The following is a 17145-nucleotide window of genomic DNA, read 5'->3' on the forward strand; positions in this document are numbered from 1 at the left end:
AAACAACAAGAGGGAGAAAGACAAATAGTCAGATCGTCACATCAGACCAGTTTTTCCTTCTTCTCTTCGCTGAAAGCATTTGAGTTATACATTTAAAAATGACGAGCATAATAATGGTTGATAGATATATCAACATCGCAATTCGTGATTCGTAATTCATATGACTAAAAACGATATGATAAGCGGTATCGCATTAATATGTATGCGATTATCAAGCTAGCAACCTACGTATATCCTGAAGTTCAGACTCAGTATTCGTAGCGCGACTACAGTAATGACGTCAAAGTAACCGGTGGCATGGGCCAATCGAATTAATTTGTGACGATAAATTACGTACATAGTATTCTAGTGCCATCTCGGCCATCCGCGACCATTTTCTTCGTGAACAATTCCGTAAGTTTTTTTTCCCCTGTAAGGATGCTAGTAGGAATAATACACGCCGCGCCGGCTTCAGAAATTGCCATGTTGAACAGAACGCCAAATTTTTCAATTAATTTCGAGTACTTTTGGAAATGAAAAAATTTCACCCCAACTTGAACCACACTTGCTTTTTTCTGAGTTTCTCATTTTTTTAAATTGTAGATACATATCTACTTGAAAAAAAAACAAAAAAAACAGAGGTGCTGTGATCCCCCTCGGCATTTGACGAGTTCCCCTCTATTTTCAATACCCCCCTCACAATTTTATATTTTGGAAATAGGTAGGCAAAATCGTTAAAAATACCAACTTGGACAGCGAAAAATTTCCAACATTTTTTTAGCTCGAAAAAATGAGCATATTTTTGCGAGAAAAGGAGTTTGATTTGGACATATGTACATACCTACATGATTATTAGCAGTAGCCAATTTGGCCCGAGCGAAGCGAGAGCAAACAAATCATTTTATGTGACTGTAAAGTAAAATAACTATGCCCGAGCGGAGCGAGGGCGCAAATTCTGGAAAATTCAAAAATTCAAGGGAGAAAAACCAGTACCTATTTTTGATTGACAAAATAGTTCCCTAAATTAAAGAAGTTCGTCACAGCCCCCAGATTTTCCATCAAAAATTCCAAAAAATCATTTGATCTGATTTTTTGTTTCAAGTAATTATTTCTGAACGAAGCGAGGGCGAAAATTTAAAAAAAATAATAATAATAACATGTAATTACCTATTTTAGTGCTGTAAGAGACAAAATTAATTTGGGGAAGGGAGGGAAAATTGATTTTGAGGGCGGGAGGAAAAAATTTTTCACTTCCCCCTAAGAATCAATTTGACGAGTTACTCATCAAAAATGTAGGTTCACAGCACCTCTGAAAAAAAAACGGTCTTCCAGCTGTTTTTCAGGTATCAGTAGGCCTAATTGCCAAATTTTTAGTCATCCAATTCCAATCTTACCTTAACCTCGACTATCAAAAATGGTTCGTTCGCCTGAAAATCCATTCGAAAAAAAATCGGAATTTTAGTGAAATTTTTTTTTAATAGATTCAAGGTTACAGGCAGACTTGAACCCGAACCCTCTTGTACTGTGATCGTCTCTCCTGCACGTATTCTACACTGGTATCTCAACAGCTGGTAATTCGGCACACTAACACATAACTCCTTACGTAATATTCTATAATAATGCGCGCGCATTTGAAATCAGCGTGCTTTATTCTTGCAAGCTTCGCGGCCGGCTCAGCATCAACCATATGGACCATGAATTATTGTTCGTGAATTTGTGTTTCAAGGCTAACGTGGTTTAGAGTGATAATTATATTGATCATCGGTTTGGATAAATTCAAGTTGACAACTGCGATTGCTGGTTCCTGACAGTATTATGGCTGGGAATCCAGGTTTAGAACGGTTAATTCCAATCGTCAACAAATTGCAAGATGCATTTACTCAGCTCGACGTTACTGTGCAATTCGATCTCCCTCAGATTGCCGTCGTCGGTGTCCAGAGTGCGGGCAAAAGTTCGGTTTTGGAAAATTTTGTTGGCAGGTGAGTAATATTATATACCTTACTCATTCCATTTTTTTCCCATTATTTTATTTATTTCAAAAGAAAAAACTTTCGAGTTTTGTCGTGTCCAAAATTTGATCTCTTGGTTGTGACATAGTGATAAGTAATCAAGTACATCTCAGTTCGAAATTTCCAAATTACACTGTTGAGAATGTGTCATGTGTCTGATTTTTTATTGGGGGAGGAAGACCGGGCCATTTTTCAATTTTTGATAAAAATAGGTACATACTTACTCGAGTAGAAAAGTAGATATCTGTCAATTTTCAATTTCAAAAAAATGTCTCAAATTTCCCATTTGTATAGATTTTTTAAAATTTTTAATTTTTGAGAAAATTTACAAACTCTTAAAGAAACTTACAAATTCTTGATTTTTGCAAAAAATTACAAATTTTTATATTCTTGGGAAAATGTAAAATTTTTAATTCTTTAAAAAATTGAAAATTTTGAAATTGTTACCTAGGTGCAATAGGTATTCAAAATGAAAATATTTCGCATTTTTAAAAATACCTATGTAGCGTTGCAAAAAATATTGAATATAAAAAAAAATGTAAGTACACAAATTGAAAACAAAAATGAAAAAAATTATAAAGTAGAAATTCAGGAGAAAATTGTGAATTGAAAAAATTACAAAATGAGAATTTGTAGAAAAAAGTTATACAGGGTGTCTGGCGAGTAGTTGGCCAAACTTCAGATTTGGATATAACCGGGTACCACAAAAAAAAAAAAAAGTGAAATGATGGTGTTGCCTATCTGTAAAATTTAAGCGGCAAATACCTTTGGAAAAAATGGCTAAAATTAATTTTCAATGAGCGGGATGGATAGAACATCATAAACTGAACAAATTTTGTCATTATGAATTTTTGCCTAACTGGAAAATTGAAGGAGCAAGCGAATGTGGGTTCGAAAAAATCAGCCCAAATGAAGTTTCAATAGAGGGGATGGATAGAACATTGAAAACTGAACAACTTTTGTTATCATGAATTTTTGTCTAACTTCAAAATTGAAGGGGCAATAATTCAATTTTCTTAGTCCTAACACATTTTTTCAACATGAAAATTAAATTATTGCCCCTTCAATTTTGATTTTAGGCAAAAATTCAAATTAACAAAATTAGTTTAGTTTTTGATGCTCTATTCACCCCCTTATTGAAAATTCATTTGGGCTGATTTTTTCGAACCCACATTTGCTTGCTCCTTCAATTTTCAAGTTGGGCAAAAATTCATAATGACAAAATTTGTTCATTTTTTGACGTTCTTCCCATCCCTCTTATTTAAAATTAATTTGAGCTGATTTTTTTTCTGAAGGATATTTGCCCCTTAAATTTCAAAGATAGGCAACACTTTCATATAACGCTTTTTTTTTAGTCTACTCGGTTATATCCGAATCTGAGGTTTGGCTAACCACTTACCAGACACCCTGTAGCTTATGTACTTACTTGAAATGTAGAAATTGAAAAAAAAATTGTTCAAGTTGAAGAATTTACAAAATAAAAAAATTTTTAAATGAAAAAATTAACAAAATAAAAAAAAGTTGAGGAAATTTTAAAACGAAAAAATTGAGAAAAAAATAATGTAGGTATTTATCGACATTCAAAAGTGGGAAGCGTCTCCAAGCATTTTTTCAAGATTCAAAAAAACAAAGTCAAAAAGTCTAATTATTTGCTAAATTTTTATAATTTTCAGAAGTCTTGATAAGATTTCAAAAAATCTCAGCGTTTTTAAGAATTTTTAAATCTTTGACAATATCACAAATTTTTTAAGCCTAAAAAAATGTTGAGATGTCAAAAAAAATATAAATAATTTAAAATTTTTCAAAAGTCAAGCATAATTTTATAGATTTTTTCAAGGCCCAAAAAAAGTCAGAAAGTTATAAAAAGTCGAATGAAATTTCTATAATTTTTCATAAGCCTGATGAAATGTCAATAAGTCATTACCAGAGCTGGGACTTTCACGCAGAAATATGATGAAAATATGCAATAGGCCTATTTAATACAATTTTTTTCACCCAAAATATGCAAAAAATATAGGTACAAAAATTTCAGTTTGACTGATGTATTCATGGAAAAGATTTTTTGCAGGCTGAAAAACAATGAAAACTGTTAATTCCTCAATTTAGAACAAAATGAACCCAGTGATCAAAAAAGTTCATTTTCTTTTTTTTCAAAAATAGGCAAAACAAATCATTTATAAAATTAAATTTATCAATACTTATCATTCGTAATTCATAAAATCAAGAGGTGAAAAAAAATAAAAATTTAACGAAAAAAATTAGAAACCAAACAAATTTTTTTGATGACATTTCAGCAGTGTTGAGATTTAAAAAAAAAAAGAAGTCTTAAAAATCTTAATTTTGGCGAAATTTCCGCAAATTTGCAAAAAAAATACCAGAAAACGCTCAAATAAATAGAAATATGCAGGTTTTCCCTTAAAATGCTAAAACATGCAAATTTGGTCGGAAATATTATGTAAAATGATATTGGACTCATTCGTCTGGAAATTTCATGATTCTCGGAGATCACATCAAATCTGCACTTTTTCTAGTCCGTAGAAAAATATGCGAAGCATAAAAATCCCAGCTCTAGCCATGACATCTTCAAAAAAATTTTCAAGTTTAAAAGGAATCTCAAAAAATTATCAATAACCTTTAAAAATCAATCTAAAAGTTTTCATAATTTTTCAGAAGCCTTTAATTCTTTATCAGACTGGGAAAATTTTCGTTATTCGGTTGTTCTTGTTATCATAAAATTCATAAATATTATTATTAAACTTGAACTGGAATTTATGGTCAAGAATCTAAAACATATTTATGATGTGTACGTGCTACCTGCATCTGAAAAGGTGCCACATAGTCGATAATTTGTGATCGAAAGAGCCCAGCCTTTTGAGACTGAAATTCGCGGAGACATCCAAATTTAGAAATCATTGACAGGGTGAAGGGAGGAATGCAGGTAACGTTGCCATAGTAACGGCGCGACAGGCAACACGTGTTCACATCTTATAGCCGTAACACCATACCAAGGTTATCGTGGTTCGCGACATAGCAGTGTTCACTCAGTCAGAAACGCTGAAAATCTCAAAAACGATAATTTTGACTTTATTTCAGAAAAATCGCCGCAACTCGTAGGTAAATCAAATCGTCAATGTGGGCCCTTTTTCTTTTTAGATGCACGCACACATTTTATATTGAAAAAATTGGTTGGTTTTTTAAAATTATTTATCATACCTACTTTGGAAAGCCATACCTACGCTCATGGAGGCTTGAAAAATGAAAATTCATTGGAAAGGATTTCCACACAAATATTGCAAATACAAACTTTAACAAACTCTTGTCAAAAAAATATAGCTAAATAATTAGATACCTAACTAACTAAGTATATCAATTTGGGTATAAAAAAAAAAAAAATACGAAGATGTGGGGCAGCTTATGTTTATTTGAAAACCTAAATTACGAGCATCATGACCTCGAGAATTTAGACATTGAATGAATCCAGAATAAAAATTATTCATAACTAAAGTGAACATGGCAAGATATGTTCTTTGCATTTCCTATCAATTTTTTTTTAACGATACCTTGAAATTTTCTTGATGCAATGTAGGCCTATTAATTTATTCGCAATGTTTTACGAATCATGTTGATTTTTACAGAGATTTTTTACCTCGCGGTGTCGGAATTGTCACCAGGAGACCGTTGATTTTGCAATTAAACCACAGTGAATTGGGTATGTTTTCAAAAAAAAAACTATCTCAAAAACTTTGTGCTGCTCACGGTTTTGAATAATTTTCTCACAGTGCATTCCTTTTCAATTTACAGAGTATGGCGAATTTTTACACAAAAAAGGTAAAAAATTTGAGAATTTCGATGAAATTCGAAAAGAAATCGAAGCTGAAACCAATAGACTTACCGGGAAAAATAAAGGAATTTCCAAAATTCCCATCAATTTAAGTATATATTCGCCACATGGTAAGTTGATCCTTTTTTATACCCATTATTCGATCTTTCTAACAAGGCATGCTTGGGTATTAACATGAAAAAGTTTTACTTATACATAAGGATCTACCTAAAATGAAAATTCAGTCAAAGAAATTTAGTAAAAAAAAAAAAAAAAAAAATCAGCCAGAAATTACAGAGTTAATAAGTATTTTAACGATTTTTTACAAGTTTTCAAAAAGTCACATTCATCAAAGAATTTAATAATTTTTCAGAAGTTTGAAAAACAAAATAGGTGTATTATTCATAATTGAAATATTTTCAAATTTGAATATTACTTTACTTACTTAATATTTTTATTAATTCAAATAAATAAAATTGATTTTTTTTAAAATATTAATTTTGTAACGAGTAGGATTGCGCCGGAAAGTTTCCTTAGAGCAACTATCTGTGCTTCATCAAATGCGCATGCAGCTGAACCGATTAGGTACAGCGAAGTGGCTCTGAGCCTGCCGCGTAGAGCTTTTATCGCTAGTATAGTATATGTTTATGTTCGTTAGCTGAACCTTACGTATTGTTATTTCTATGGGCATGAAATGGTATGTTTGTGGTCTGCATACTTACCTTTTCATGTAAAGCAATTCGACTGTTAGTGTGTTCTTTTTAAATAATTTTGTAATTGTTCTATTTATGAATATTATAACTTTGCCACGTTCACCATTGTTTATACAACTTTCTTTTGAAGCGTTGCTTTATTAGTACAGGAATTTTAGGTGAAATGAGAGGATTTATTCGGACTAATTCCTACAAAAGGTTTTTTTGGGGGATACTGTAGGGGAAGAGGTCCTATTTAACATACTAAAAGTCTCACCCCGTACCCCGCGTGCGTCGCGTGCTAGAGCGTGAAAAGTGTCACGCCGCGGTGTTTTTTGCGATTTTCTCGCGAGGGGTTGATTTTACGTCGAAAATAGCTTTATTTTTGTGTTCTACGTAAAATTTCCGATCTAGTGATATGTCAACTGTCCTTCTAGCCCCAAGGGGGGGTGGAGCTAGAACCATTCAAAAAAGGGGGGTTTCCTGAAAAATACATAAAGACTATAGGGGCCTAAGAGGGGTGAAATGGTCCCCAAAGGCGTTCGAGTTGATATTAGCATGGAAGATGGGTACCATTGAGAAACTTCCGCGTGAAAAATTTCAGATCCACGCCGGGTTGAAATCATTTGTGGGGATACCTACTAAGGATATACATAACATACTGAAAAATTTTCAAAATCGAGTAAAATGGGGCCGAGAAAAGTGTTATTGAAATTTTAGAAAAGGGGGGTTCCCAAAAAAGGGGAGGTGGCGTGGATCTGAAATTTTTCACGCGGAAGTTTCTCAATGGTACCCATCTTCCATGCTAATATCAACTCGAACGCTTTTGGGGACCATTTCACCCCTCTTAGGCCCCTATAGTCTTTATGTATTTTTCAGGAAACCCCCCTTTTTTGAATGGTTCTAGCTCCACCCCCCTTGGGGCTAGAAGGACAGTTGACATATCACTAGATCGGAAATTTTACGTAGAACACAAAAATAAAGCTATTTTCGACGTAAAATCAACCCCTCGCGAGAAAATCGCAAAAAACACCGCGGCGTGACACTTTTCACGCTCTAGCACGCGACGCACGCGGGGTACGGGGTGAGACTTTTAGTATGTTAAATAGGACCCCTTCCCCTACAGTATCCCGCAAAAAAACCTTTTGTAGGAATTAGTCCGAATAAAAATCTTAAAATTTCTGTACAATATCATGCATGCAGCCCACTGATCTTCAGTGCTGCAGGTATCTTTCTATTGGTATTGAGTGCAAGACTTTTACACGTAAGTGTAAAGCTTTAATCTTTTTCTACAATTTTATAAAGCACGTCTGAGGATTTTTTCAAGTTTGAAAGAAATTTCAGAAAGCCATTATCAATTTGAAAATCAATTTAAAAACTTTTATAATTTTTCAAAATTAAAAAAAATTAAAAATTTTTAGGTAACTAGTGGCATATTAGGCATTTGCCTCACCCTGTTAGAGTACCACAAAAATGCGATTTCCAATGTCCTGTAAAGGACAAGGAACCACGACGACGACGACGAAATTTGAAAAATTTGTGAATAAGTTGGTTTTATGTTTCAGTACTGAATTTCACAATAATAGACCTGCCAGGTTTAACGAAAGTTCCTATAGGCGATCAGCCGACAGATATCGAGACGCAAATCAGAGATATGGTTTTAGAATTCGTGAAGAATGATAATTGTATCATACTAGCGATAAGTCCGGCTAATTCGGATTTAGCCAATAGCGATGCTTTGAAAATTGCGAAAGAAGTTGACCCGAAAGGTTTGTGCTGATTTCGTAATTTTGTATAATGCCTGTGGCGGGGCTATGGGTATTTTCATTCTTGCGTTCCTAAGCTCCTAAGCGTCTGGGACACTGGAAGATTTTCATAACTTGTTTTATTTCAGGTGATCGAACGATCGGCGTTCTTACAAAATTGGATTTAATGGACGAAGGAACAGATGCTCGCGATATTCTGGAAAATAAATTGTTACCTTTACGTAGAGGCTATATAGGCGTAGTGAATAGAAGTCAAAAAGATATAGATGGACGTAAAGACATCAAAGCCGCGTTGCAAGCTGAAAAACAATTTTTCCAAACGTATGTTTCATTTGCCATCCACGCTTAAAAATATTACCATTGTGGTAGGTAAGGCCAACAGTGGTAATATTTTTTCAAGTTCAATATTTTTTTTAATTCGTTGCATTTTCACAGTAATCCAGCTTATCGACATATGGCAGATAAACTAGGAACGCCGCATCTACAAAAAGTTTTGAATCAACAGTTGACTAAGCACATTCGAAATACGTTACCCAGTTTAAGGGAAAAAATACAAGTAAGTCGTTCTCGCCTCTCTCTCCCAACTGACGTAAAATTGCTCGAACGAGAAGGCCAATAATCATCATTTTAAATTTATTTTTCAATCCTAGAAACAAAAAGCAAACCTAGATAAAGAAATGGATACCATCAACCGCCTCAATCCAAATGATCCGTTAGCGAAAGCAAAAATTATGCAACAGTGAGTATCTCCTATACACATACAAATATATGAAACTCTTATGTAGGTAGGTAATGATTAATTTATTCACACTTATTGTGCTTGGCAGAATGATCCAACAATTGAGAGACGATTTTGGTACCATAGTCGAAGGATCCATTGCGACGGAGATCAATACAATTGAGCTGTCCGGCGGTGCTAAAATCAATCGTATATTCCACGAAAGTTTGCAATCCGAAATTGCCAAAATAATAATCGAAGAGGAAGCGTTACGTAATGAAATCACGCTCGCTATTCAAAACATTCACGCTATCAGAAATGGCTTATTTCCGCCCGATAAGGCCTTCGAAACTGTAGTCACGAAGCATATACGAAAGCTTAAAGAACCCAGCTTGAAGTGTAAGGAATTAGTCGTAACCGAGTTGGAGGAAATTATACAACTTTGCCTCGAAAAAGTAAGTATCTTTTTCCCATGGTATTAACGACCATTTGAGAGGCAAAATCACATCGAAGTTGTATACTTATTTTTTTCCTCCGTTGCCCCAGATGAACAGATACCCACGTCTAAGAGAAGAGACCGAAAGAATACTCATGGAGCAAATTCTGAGACGCGATGAAGTATGCGAAGAATATATCAACACGTTCATGGCCTGCGAGTTATCCCTGATCAACATACCTCAGGATGATATCATCAGGTTTGCAAAAAAATAATCCATCTTGCTACGTGTTCGCGAATACTGATGTACCTACTTAATGGGAGGGGGTAATTCGGAAAGTTTGAATTTCTCAATAGATAATAAACAACAATACATACAACTTTCTATGTACATCCTTTATTTTTTTTTTGACAAATTTTCAATTTTTGAAAATTTTGCAAAATTTTTGAACTTTGAAAAAATTTACAAATTTATAATTTTTAAAACTCTTAGAATAAAAGTACCTATACTTAGGTATTAAAAATTTTCAATTTCTGAAAAAAATAGGTAGATGCTCACTACTTACTCAAATAGAAAAGTAAGTACCTATCTGCCAATTTTCAATTTCAAAAAAATTTCTTTAATTTTTAATTTAAAAAAATTCTTTTTCAAATTTTCAACTTTTGAGAAAATTTACTAATTTTTAAATTTCAAAAGAACTCATAAACTCTTAATTTTTGAAAAAAAATGCAAAGTTTTCAATTTTTGGGAAAATGCAAGTAAAAATTTTTAATTCTTTGAAAAATTGAAAAATTTCAAATTGTCACCTAGCTACAAATTTTTATTTTTTTAAATAGTAAGAAAAACTATAATTTGGCTATTTTTTAATTTTAAAAAATTCCTCGAATTTTTAATTTTTAAATTTTAAACTTTTGAAAAAAATTATCTACAAATTTTTCAATTTTTGAAAAAATGTACAAAATTTTCAATTTTATCTTCAATTTGTTTTAAATCGTAAAAAAATACCATAATTTGGATATATTTGAATTTAAAACAATCCTATTCCCAATTTTCAAAATGATTACAAATTTTCAATTTTTGAAAAAATTTACTACAAAATTTTTAATTTATGAAAAGATGCAAATTTTTAAATCAATTTTTAAAACTTTTCAGAATAAAAATATTGATAGGGATTTATAAATATTCGATTTCTGAACATAAAATTTAGATACTCAAGTAGATACGTAAATACCAATTTTCAATTTTTTAAAAATTTCTAAAATTTTCAATTTTAAGTAATAAAAATTTTCAAATTTTAATTTAATGAAAAAATTTTAATTTTTACTTTTTAAAAAATGTTTAAATTTTCAAACTAAAAAAAAAATAAATATCTATTTTATATCTACCTATTTAATCACAAATTTACACATTTTAAATTTATAAAAAAAATATAAATCTTTGGTTTTTGAAAAAATTGCAGATTTTCAAGTTCAATTTTTGACAAATTTTTAAATAATAGTACCTATTGATAATTATAAATTTTCAATTTCTGGGAAAGAATATAGGTACCTACTTACTCATGGTACCAATTTTCAATTTTGAAATTTTTTTTTAAATTACAAGGAAATTTTTAATTATTGGAAAAAAGAAATAGGAGAGTAAGTTCTTGGACATACGATAAGTAGATAAAAAATTTCAATTTTTTGTAATTGGAAAAATTCACCAAAACTGAAAAAATTACTTTTTATAATTCAAAATTGGGTTAGTAGGGTTAGATGATATCCCTTAAGGTAAATTGGTAATTCGTCGTAATTAGTTATTAGACATTTATTGCTACGAGATCAAAACGACTAATTTTATGGTTTTTCTTGTGAAGGCACAAAGCGCAAGAAGTAAAAGAAGACACTGTTTTCGCATACAAAATAATTCGAAAAGGATTAATGACTATTCAAAATGTGGGCAACTCGAAAGATGGACCTCGCGATTATTGGTTCGTATTGACGAATAAATATCTTTCGTGGTATAAAGATAGAAATGTGAGTATGCTTCTAAAGACGAATTGAAGATTGTGATGTAATGCTTTAATGATATATTTTGTTTTTAATTCGCGAAATGTCATAACGTAGGAACGCTATAAAAAAGCCACTTTACCTTTGGATGGATTGAAATTGAAATTAGTCGAACAAGTATTCGGTGAGCCCCGTAAGAAAGTATTCCGTTTGGTCAAGCTGAAAAACAGAAAAAAATTTCAGGTAATGGCAGAACGCGTCTATATCTCATGGTAACCAATGCGGCGATGTCATTGTAAGCATATTTATTTTGTCATGTTATATCTAGGATCACAAACAATTGGAGTTCTGTAGTAAAAATCCGAATGATATGAGTTTGTGGACATCGTCTTTCCTCGAAGTTGGCATACTTGTCGATCAATCTGACTCGCTGTCAGACATATCTGACGTAAGTATGATTTGAACTCGAATTTAAATCCGAAAAACGATCAAATACACATAATTATTGCAAAAATTAGAGTGAATCGTTTTTCCAATTTTTTGGGGTTTTTTATTAGAGAAGGGTAAATTGAATGATGCGTCTATGTATGTACCTACCTTAAAATAACGTGATAAAAATTCCCCTGTAACTGACTCAATCTTTATCAAATGCAAAAAAACTCAAACAAAAATACCCTAGGTAACGCAGTATGGTTTGAAAATCGCCCTACATGATCTAGTTAGTCAAAAAATATTGGTATTAAAATAATTTTAAACAAAATTTATGATAGTTTTGAATTTTTTGACGATCAAAGGCAAAAAAACGATTCACCGATGCTACTGTGTAGTGTGTTTTAAAAGTCCTTTCAAGAGTATACCTAATAATATTGGAAATATTTTATTAGCTAGAGAACGTGGACGAAGACACGCAGCCGAAAGATTCACTGGGAAATCAAGTAGAAAAGATTCTCAATTTGGTAGATTCGTATATGAAAATCGAGATGAAAACTTTCCGTGATCATTTACCGAAAATAATCATGAACCTGATTGTAATGAATGTAAAAACTTTCATCAGCGTCGAATTGCCGGCTCATCTAAATACGTGCGAAAATCAGGTATAAAACTACTTCCTCCTGTTCATACCAATTTCTATCATGTCGTAGCGTTTCCAGTTTCAATTAATAATAAATGTATTGTATTGAATCATTTTTTTTTCTGATGGAACAGTCATCACTCATGGATGAAGGCGAGGAAGAAACAGCGAAACGCGAAGAAGTGATGAAAATGCATCGTGCGTGCAAAGAAGCGCTTAAAATTATTGGTGATGTAGCAAAGTCTACGATTGTTACCTGACTTGATGATATTTCAACAAAATGTTAAAAAGTTTATCTTATCTAAGTATTTTATGATATTTTAATATTAAGGCCTTATACTTATACTTTCCAATTTTATCTCAATTAAATACCTTCATATACATTTCTTGCATTTCAAACAAATGCAATAAAATCATTCTAGGAAGGTATTTTGAATATTTTTAAAATTTTCTACTCTCGGTTTTTTATTGACATAAGTAAGTACTCGTGCTTTTTTAAAAATAAAAATATCCTTAAAAGGAAGCCTCGAATGATTTATAAAACACGACAAACCAGGCTTTGAAAATAACCATTGAAACTAACGCAAGTAAACCCGAAATGACAACACAGGAGAAAGTAAAGTTAGAATGAACGTCTCATGAAATACATTGGTTCTGGAAAGAGAATGGTGGAGCAAAATAGACCACTGGCAGTAATAGAAATGAAAGGTAAACTGCCGACATCTCCTACCAGGACAACGAAACAAATAATAGGTACGTAACTACGTAATAAGTACTAAGTACATTCAACTAGGAATCAGAATTAATCAACTTTGTGGAAAAAAATACAAATGAAAAGAGTTTTATCCTAGTTAGAAAGAAGTGAAAATATTAACCCAAGATATCTCACGACTAGTATGAGTACAATTTTCAAATTTTTGAAAGCAATCCCCTCTAGAAAAAAAAATCATTCAACATCAACGTGAATATGTTTTAGAGTCGGAAGTCTATTTATAGTAAAACAAAAATTGAGCCAATAAAATTTGGTCAAAAAAAAAACTCAATTTATTCCAGACTTTGAATTGCATATTTTAAGTTTTATGAAGTCTTTTCAGTACACAACTGGGGGGCTTTGCCCCCTAGGTCGCTCCACGGGCTCCACACCCTGCTCGCGCACTCGCTTCGCTCGTGCTGCTCGCCCTGGCCCTCGCTCCGCTCAGGCCTCTCGCCCCTTCGGGGCTCGCTTTTTTGACAACTCAACTCATGCCTCTGCTCCTATATGCAAATCAGTTAAAATGTGTCAATAGCAACTTCTACTCTGGTTCCAAAGTACACACTGGTTCCCGGCTCATGATTCTCCGTTACCTCCGGTTCTGGTGCAGGTAAAAATGTCTCGAGATGATCTAACTCTCCGCAGCCTGTATCGAAGAAGTTAAGAATGGCCGGTACGTGAAAAAAGCGTGCGTCACCTGTCGCCATGTGCTCCTCGTAGATCCTACTGTGTGTTTTCAGGTCATGGCCCAAAATCGCGGATAACCTGGGAACAGAATTTTTGATTATTAATTTTTTCTCACCACAGAACATGCTTGGAAGTCTGGATACCTACAATTTCTTCTTTCTCGCGTCTGGTTCGAACGTTGCATTGGTGGACGCCATTTTTCTGATCTTGCCTGTGGTTACTCCCTCCAGACCGAGACGTTTCGAGATCACGGCGAACGCCTTATCGGTCCGAAGGTAAGTTCCCTTCTCGCCTCCTGAGGCGAACACGTACGGATTTTCCGGCACCAAGTTCTTGCCAATCGTTCTAATTCGCTTTATGGCACTTGTCATCTCCGGTGTGAGCACAGCAATCACCATCTGGTGATGCTCGCTCTTCCCTCTCAACGTCACAACCCTCGCTTCGGTTGCCACGCGTTTCTCCTCCGGCGTTTTCATACATAACGAGGTGTGATTATACGGGACTGAAAAAAAAACATCATATTAAAAATATACTAACTACTTTCTTACTTACGCTAAGCCTATCTGTATACTTACGTTCCTCGCGATTCTTGAACTGCTCGTGTGACATTGAGCCCACCTCCCCGGCTCTTCTCAGGTTGTACAACGTGACCCGCGCCATCACGTATCGACAGTACTCCTTATAATCCTTGTAGGTGAATTCTGATTTGGCACGTGCTTCGAACTCCTTCATTTTTTCCACTAGATGTTCGCGGAAAATTTTAACCTGCGGTCCTAACGGCGGTCCCTTCTTCTTTGTCATCTCCTTGTGCGCTCTGGTAGAATGCGCGTGACTGTTGATGATATCGACTTGGAGTTCAAACGTGCTTCGTTTCACCATGCTCCGATCTTCATTGAATTCGCTTTTAGCGAAATCGTACATCGTTCCTGCAAGAAACAGAAAGACACACGATTAAAAAAAAACTCCCTGGGTATATTCGCTGCAGATACTAAGCTCCTACCTAGCTTCGATGTATATTTCCTACACGCTTCCGCATATTCATACCCTTTCGTGCATGTGCGCACAACGCGGTGCATATGACCGATATAATCCCGCTTGTATATGTCCACCATGCCGACATCCTGACCGCATCTCTGGCGGAACGCTTCGACAAATCGCGCAAAAATACGTACGCCCTGACGTAGCGCCGTTACTCTCCGCTCTTTGATCGTCTTGTATAGCGCGCTACGTTTACAAGCTTTTGTCGCGTCATCTGGTGCAGGAGCTGCAGTTTCAGGATCGTCAATATCGCCTTCATCGGTGTCGTTGTCACTGTCTACGTTGTTGATCTTCGACAGCTCATGTTTCAAGTATTTTCTGAGTAGCGGGTCCGTTTTGATTATATCAAGTATCTCGTCATTTCTGAAAAGAATGAACATGGTAAGAAACAATGAAAATGTGTGACCTGGGACCAGCCACTAACTTACCTCATGGGCGCCACAAACTCTGCCAACTCCGGATCATTCAACTCCACGGTCCTGGTATGAAGCAAAGCCCGATCCCGAATGTTCTTATCTTGAGATTTGCGCTTGAGACATTGGTGCCTTTTAATGTCAGCATATGTGCCTCGACAGTCTGAGCACTCGAGGAGAGTTCATTTCACCACCTTGGCAGGACTTTTGCGAGCTAAAATGAGGTCATCAGGGCGAGATTCTTGCCTTTGTTTCGCGTTGAACTTCGATGAGCCTTCGTGAACCAACAGTTGATACCGCTCCCGGCGAAATTTTAACTTCGCTTCATCTTTGAACTTGTCACTTTTTGACATGATATCGCGAACGCGCGATTCTTCCGCATGCACTCGCTCAACATGGCGGGTAAATTTCTTTTGCAGTACCCCGCAGTAAGGGCATGCGAGCGCTTTACCTGGCATTATATTATCTAGTCGATTACAAGCTCTGTAAACACAGGTAATTCATTAGTATTACGCCTCGCTAAGAGGCGGGTGGGGCACTTGCGATCACCAAAAACTGGTACTATACAAGGGAGAACACTGAATCACCGCATCAATGAGACGATGGTTCAGTGGACCGCCTTGCACCATACGCAGCTTCAGAATAGACCGGCACTCTTCGCCGCGTGCAGGCGTGCCCCGTGAAGAGCTGACAAACACCCGCAGGTGTTCGCCGCCGGACCTGTTGTCCAGCGTTGGCTCGCTGAGAAGAGAACTTGGCGCGAGCCATGTTCAATTCGGGCCAACTCAATATACGCGCGACGTGAAGTCGCACGTTCGACCGAGGCATTTGAGCGAACGAACCCGATCGGCGCATAAATCCAATCGGCTCACAAATCCAATAAGCGCACAAATCCAATCAGCGCACAAATCCGATCAGCGCACAAATCCGATTGCGAACAAGTAACAGTCAGATCAGACCATCTTACCTACTGCACTTCTAGTTGGCTCGCCGAGAAGAGAACTTGGCCTGAGCCATGTTCAATTCGGGCCAACTCTATATACGCGCGACGTGAAGTCGCACGTTCGACCGAGGCATTTGAGCGAACGAACCCGATCGACGCATGAATCCACTCGGCGCACAAATCCGACTGCGAACAAGTCGCGGTCTGATCGGGCCATCTGCACTACCAGGGATACGAGTAACCAAGTACCATTAGTTCGCCGCACCACCGTTCTCCGCGGTGCAGGCTCAAGCTCCAGCGCCGACGTCAAGGCTGGTACCTATGCTGGAGTGCGTCTTTCGCTCAGAGTTGACCCTCTGAGAAGAGGACTTGGCGTAAGCCATGTTCAATTCGGGCCAACTCTATATACACGCAACGTGAAGTCGCACGTTCGACCGAGGCATTTGAGCGAACAAACCCAATCGGCGCATAAATCCAATCGGCTTACAAATCCAATCAGCGCACAAATTTGATCAGCGCACAAATCCGATTGCGAAAAAGTCGCTGCACTACCAAGGATACGAGTAACCAGGTACCATTAGTTCGCCGCACCACCGTTCTCCGCGGTGCCGACCTAAGCTCCAGCGCCGACGTCAAGGCTGGTACCTATGCTGGAGTGCGTCTTTCGCTCTGAGGTTTTACACCGAGAAGAGAACGTGACGCGAGCCACGTCCAATTCAGGCCAACTCTATATACGCGCGATGTTAAGTCACGCACGTTTGAACCATGAGCGTGCAAATGTGTCCGTCAATCGAATTCAGGACGCGGCTGTTCGAGAATCTTTGTGAAGGAA

General features: G+C 35.8%; 1 protein-coding gene across 3 annotated transcripts; it reads left to right on the top strand.

Moving 5' to 3' along the window:
• Nucleotides 1-239: 239 nt before the first annotated feature.
• On the top strand, nucleotides 240-12865 carry LOC135831760 (dynamin-like). 3 transcript variants are annotated; one of them, XM_065344489.1, is made up of 16 exons: nucleotides 246-393; nucleotides 1461-1550; nucleotides 1621-1958; nucleotides 5624-5697; nucleotides 5790-5939; nucleotides 8066-8269; nucleotides 8395-8587; nucleotides 8702-8822; nucleotides 8917-9005; nucleotides 9094-9439; nucleotides 9531-9679; nucleotides 11277-11436; nucleotides 11527-11652; nucleotides 11738-11857; nucleotides 12294-12503; nucleotides 12616-12865. In XM_065344489.1, exons 3-16 carry the CDS (start codon nucleotides 1795-1797, stop codon nucleotides 12739-12741), a joined length of 2232 nt encoding a protein of 743 aa, XP_065200561.1. In that variant the 5' UTR covers nucleotides 246-393; nucleotides 1461-1550; nucleotides 1621-1794; the 3' UTR covers nucleotides 12742-12865. The 3 variants fall into 3 exon arrangements, with proteins under 3 accessions (XP_065200562.1, XP_065200561.1, XP_065200563.1); XM_065344491.1 differs by having other exon boundaries at nucleotides 1706-1958; XM_065344490.1 differs by lacking the exon at nucleotides 1461-1550 and having other exon boundaries at nucleotides 240-393; nucleotides 1706-1958.
• Nucleotides 12866-17145: the final 4280 nt, after the last annotated feature.

The sequence above is a fragment of the Planococcus citri genome, chromosome 1, assembly GCF_950023065.1.
Source record: "Planococcus citri chromosome 1, ihPlaCitr1.1, whole genome shotgun sequence".
NCBI classification, from domain to species: domain Eukaryota; kingdom Metazoa; phylum Arthropoda; class Insecta; order Hemiptera; family Pseudococcidae; genus Planococcus; species Planococcus citri.